Genomic DNA, 5,115 nt, shown 5'->3' on the forward strand with positions numbered 1-5,115 from the left:
CCCCCTTTAAAGCACTTTCTCTTATTGCCTAAAAATTCAAGTACTCTCTTAACTAAGTGCAGACTGAAATATTTCACTATGGATTTGAACAGGAGCCAAGAGGGTCGATGAAAGGAAAACTTCTCTCTATAAAAGGTTTATTGTCAGCGCTTTCTAAAGACATAGATTCTTCTAAAATAGGCTACCAACATTTTCACAAACATTGATGCAGACTTCTCAACCTCTCCTGGACCTAGGATTCAGGTCCTTTTCTTTTGGGGCTGCTCTGCATCTAGCCTTTGACCTTCTGGATGGCCAGCTCTAACTGCTCAGTCTCCATCAATATAATGTGTATTATAAAAAGAGAAGGGGGTGGGTAGCTTGATCCTCACATTATTGGGAAAGTACTTGAAATTCCTTACATTCTTTTGCATTTAACAGCTTGTTTACCTAATCACCAGCTTATTAGGATTTGCACAAGTCATTGCTTCAAGCTCATTCACTGAAAATAAACTGACCTCCTATAGACTCTTGCAGATTTGTTTCCCTGCTCCCAGGCAAGAGTGAATTTTTAAGTAATTCTCCCAAGCTTTAAGAACAACATTGGAAAAATATAAAGGTTTAAACAATTGACCTTTCATAACATAATATCTAACCATACTCAATCTTGCCTGTGGATTTAGATATGGGCAACCTGGATTATGCTCTGCTTTCACTGAAGAGTTTCTCTTCTCTATTGAACTGACCTGCACAATAGCCTGGTGATTAAAATTATAAATGACTCTAAAGCCACCTCATAGTGATTCCGTGATGGAGACACTGAGGCTTTCAATTCATAAGAAAGTGAAGTGTTATTATTTAAACCACAAATTTAACTTCAAATCCCTCCTTGTATTTTTTGCAATGCCTCGTGTTCGATACATATTTTTTATACAGATTGCTTTAAATGCAAAGTAAGAACTATGGAAGATGTAAATGCAATCATTGTCTAGGTTAGTTGCCTGTTCTAACCCAACCACCTAGAACAGTTCCTGGCACAAAAGAGGCACTCAGTAAATCCTCTTTGAATGACATAAGGCATAGGCTAGCTTGTTTCCAATAACTCTGGAGAAACTCTGAAAATATTGAATGTCGTACACTCAGGTATTAGGTAAATATTTCTTTATTAAATGATTAAATCCATAAATAAATTCTTTTCACTGAATATAAAATTAAAGTCATTTACAAATTATTCCAGTATTACATTTCCCCTCCCTCCCCGAAAGCTACATTTTGATAAATAAAAACATTCAGTCTTAAAACACCTGATTTCTGTTTGCAGTTTAGAGTGCAGATAGCTGCCTCTCACAGACACTCACAGAGTGTCACCTCGGGAGGGGCGGGAACCCCCTCCCATTTACTTCCGTCAAAGGATGAAGGTTAAACCGTTCAGTTAATCCTATCTTTTACCATCATAGTAGTGAAAGGAAGAGAGCCTAGAGAAAAATATGCTTACCAAATAATTTACAAACAGAAAACAGAAGGTCATCAACACCACAAGCTCCAAAACGAAGCAGTAACATGTGCTCCAATATTATGAAGCAAAGTATTCCCCAATCGCGGCTGCACTAGTGTCCGTCAGCACACCTGGCAGTTTTGAAATACCTTAAAACTACTCAACAATGAGCAATGCATCCCTTCTACAATGAGTCCCTTCACCCCCACTGCCCCCACCCATGTCTCCATGATTCTGGCCCTCTTCTCCCCTGTTTGTCCCTGTTCCTTGTGCTGGAAAGTCAGGCAGCATTTAGTCCCTAAATTTGTGAATGTCATTGAACAGCCTGTAGAAGGGAAACGCTGCCTCATTGGCGTGTGGACAGTTGTAGTTGCATTTACAGGACTGGATCATCATGACGTTCTTGGAAAACGTCTCCCCGTCCTCACAGCGGAACCGCATCTTCACAGTCCTGCTCTGCAGGGGCGTGCAGCAGCGGCCGTCCACGCAGGAGCCGCAGTACTTCGGCCGGTAAGTCTTCACACTCGAGCATCCAGCGTAAGTGAACTTGACTGGTTCCGGGGATTTCTTGGTCTTGCTGCATTTCTTGCCCTTCTGTAAGAAAGAAGAGAGAAGGAAAGTTAGGATAATGTTTCTCTTTCTTGGAAGAGAAGTTCACGTCTCACACAGCTGCCAGGAACATCGACAAGCAGCCACAGGAACTTACTTTCAGGCTGCTGTACAGTGGCTGTCCACAAGGCCGCACTTCACAAATCCGGGTTTCTTTCACCAGGCGGCATTCAGGGTTGTCATTGGTCACTCGTGTGGAGATACCAGTTCCACAGGTCTTTGAGCACTGGGACCATGAAGTTGTTTGAACAATACACTTCTGGCCGTGTAAAGAAGGGTTGTATAGGATCCGAGGTTCCATTCCAAAAACTAGAGAGACAAACAAGAGGAAAGATCTGTCAGAGGCATACTGACACAGATGCAAGTGCTCATTTCTATAAAGCTTGACATTAGAAATGTATTTCAGTATGTCTCATGGGCTCAGTCTCAACTTACCAGGGAGCCGCTTCAGAGAGTCGCCTTTTCCAACTGCAATTAATTCATTGTTTCTCGTTAATTCCACCTCAGAGGGATCAAATGCCATTCCCTTGCCCAGGAGGTCATCTCTGTCTTCCATTGGGTCCTTGGCACCATCCTCATCACAGACCCACTCCTCACAGCACTGCCCGGTGACTTTGACCAGCCGAGGGTTGGGACAGCCCAAGTTGGGGAGAGAGAGTTCTTGGGGACACAGTGGAATGCAGCCTACAGCACCGTCAATACATGTGCACTGATGTTTACAGTTGGGCTGGAAACTTTCTCCGTTCTGGTAGATTCTGGAGTTATATTCACAGGGTCTGCCCTCTGACTGAGCTGCAAAAGAGAAAGGGAAAAGAGGATAAAGTTGAGATTCCGAACCACGGCCTGAAACTCATACATATTTTCTGCTGTTAAATTCAATTTATGGTAAAGTTCCCTGCAATTCCCCGGAGACTCCAGACCAGAACAATAAGTTAGTCAGGAATCACTTTTCCGTATGCGCTTTTCGATGGGCCCAGACACACTGAATTGCATTCCAGACTGCTGAAATCATGTGCCTTTCTGCCAAGCTACCAACAACAAAGCATCACCATACATGGTCTCAAAATTACTAAACTTCTGGACTACGGGGACTATTATTTTTTTAAAGGGGCCAAACCACAAGCATCTTACCTCTGCAGATCCCCTTCAGAGCGGTGGAGCTGGCGCCGAAATTGCATTCCAGCCCCTTGGTGTGGTCGCAGGGCTGCGTTTTGCTGCAGTCCTCGTTGAGCTGCTTGGCGCATACCTTACAGCAGCCGCAGCCGTCCTGGACCAGCCCGACTCCCGGGGCGCACTTGGGCGCCTCCAGGGGGCAGTGGCAGGCGGCGGGGCAGGTGGAGAGCGCCTGGAGGAGAAGAAAGACACGCGTGAGATTTCGCGCAGTGCGCAGGAAGAGGCGTCCAGAGGAGGGACCGGGGTCTCTGATCCCGTCCAGTCCGGCCACCCGGGGTGGCTGTGAGCCCCCCAACACAACACATGTACGCCGGGGGTAGAGGAGCGGCGCGGGGCGGGGTGGTGGGGTGCGGGGGGAAATTTACAGAAAAGCTATCCCGAAACGCCCCCCACCCAACCTCTCCAGTTTAGCTTTTTCCCTGCTTGGGCCATCTGGAGACGGACAGGGGAAGGGACCGGGAGGGCGAGAAGAAGCGATGGCAAAAGAACTCACCAGCCTGGCCAAGGGGAGAAGGGTGACCACGAAGGCGAGCGTGCGGGCGGTGCGGGAGCTCATTGTGGCGCGCAGGAGGAGTCTGGGCGAGCGCGCAAAGCAGCCAACACACCGGTGCGCAGCAGGGTGGCCCGGCGCGGCGGGGTCGGGGTGCGGGTGCGGTGGCCCCGGCGCAGGGAGTCGGAGGACCGGGAGGCGAGCCGGCTGCGGGCGTCCTGAGCTCGAGGTCCTTCCCGGGGAGGCACGGAGGGCGCGGGTGCTGCTCGAGGGCGCTCTCGCTCGCGGTCTGCCCAAGCGCGCAGAGCCCGCCTCTTATACGGGCCGGCAAAGGCGCCGCGTGTTGCAGTGACGTCGGCGCTGTCTGCGCGTTCCAGAATTCTCAAACATCTCTGGAATGCTGGTTGGCGCGGGCTGCTGCCAAGCGCCTCCCCTGGCTCCGTTGCACCTTTTTTTTTTTTTTTTTTTTTTGTCCTGGACCCGTCAAGAAAACAATCTTCCGTTTTTTCCACTTTAAATAACGGCTCGTATTAGGAAGGGCTCTTTTTGGCTTGATGTTGGTGATGGCGGTGGAGGGGGTGAGGGGGGGCTAGTGCAAGACTTTGCCTCCACTGGGAGGGTGGGAGGATCTGAGAGGGAGGAACAAAAGTCGTTTTGTTTGGTGATGCCGAGTTGACCGGGCAGCTTTGGAAGCCCTCAGCCAAGAAAGCAGCGAGCTGTTTGCTTGTTTACAGCGAAGGTGAGAGTGTTATCTACAGAGAGAAGCGAACCGGGAGGGGTAGTGTGTCTCTGAGCCAGGAATCTATTTGTGGACTTCATACAGGCACGCTCGGATCAAGTCCCAAAGTTCTGGCATGGTGTTTATTAGCCAAGTTAAGTATTGCAAATTAATACTTGCAGTGGCATTTATGAATGAGAAGGGGAAAAAAAAAAATCAACTTCCCCCATGCCTGGCAGATTCCCAGGCAGAGGTCTTCCCCCCTTTTTTTTTTTTTTTTTTTTTGGTATGTCGTACTTGTTTGTTTTTGGAGGTTCCCACTTTAGTTCCAGCCCACTGCCTGGGTTGGAAGTCCGAGAGGAAACGAACGCAGGGAGTTTTCTGGAAAACTGACTTATATACTTCCTCACGGATGCGGGGAACGGGGTAAGCCCTTCCAGTCGCCCTCCAAGCGTGGGAGGTGGATGTGTTCGCTAAGCAGCCAGCAAACCAGCAGCAGAAGGGACCTCGGTGGAGTGATTTGTACTTAGATCACCACCTGTATACACTGCAAGGCTAAACCAGGTTCCAATACCATTGTGCTGGATGGCTCTCTGGGAAAAGTAGACGGTTTCAAGTTAAAAGCTTTGCCGAGCCAGAGGGATGTAACTC

The 5,115-nt window shown here is 48.5% G+C and overlaps 1 protein-coding gene across 1 annotated transcript; it reads right to left on the reverse strand.

Moving 5' to 3' along the window:
* Nucleotides 1-1,123: 1,123 nt before the first annotated feature.
* Nucleotides 1,124-4,037, reverse strand: CCN1 (cellular communication network factor 1). The gene is made up of 5 exons (XM_037498487.2): nucleotides 3,750-4,037; nucleotides 3,215-3,428; nucleotides 2,519-2,875; nucleotides 2,181-2,392; nucleotides 1,124-2,068 (listed from the first exon to the last, which is right to left on the reverse strand). The coding sequence occupies exons 1-5, from the start codon at nucleotides 3,810-3,812 to the stop codon at nucleotides 1,766-1,768; spliced, it is 1,149 nt and encodes a 382-aa protein (XP_037354384.1). The 5' UTR covers nucleotides 3,813-4,037; the 3' UTR covers nucleotides 1,124-1,765.
* Nucleotides 4,038-5,115: the final 1,078 nt, after the last annotated feature.

This window comes from Talpa occidentalis, unplaced genomic scaffold (assembly GCF_014898055.3).
Source record: "Talpa occidentalis isolate TD23 unplaced genomic scaffold, MPIMG_talOcc4v2.1 talOcc4.9, whole genome shotgun sequence".
NCBI classification, from domain to species: Eukaryota; Metazoa; Chordata; class Mammalia; order Eulipotyphla; family Talpidae; genus Talpa; species Talpa occidentalis.

Coding starts and splice junctions, on each gene's coding strand:
- CCN1 (XM_037498487.2), bottom strand. CDS start 3,812: ATGAGCTCCCGCACCGCCCGCACGCTCGCCTTCGTGGTCACCCTTCTC. Junction 2,876..3,214: donor TCTGAAGGGGATCTGCAGAG/GTAAGATGCTTG, acceptor TCTCTTTTGCAG/CTCAGTCAGAGGGCAGACCC. Junction 2,069..2,180: donor CACTGTACAGCAGCCTGAAA/GTAAGTTCCTGT, acceptor TCTTTCTTACAG/AAGGGCAAGAAATGCAGCAA.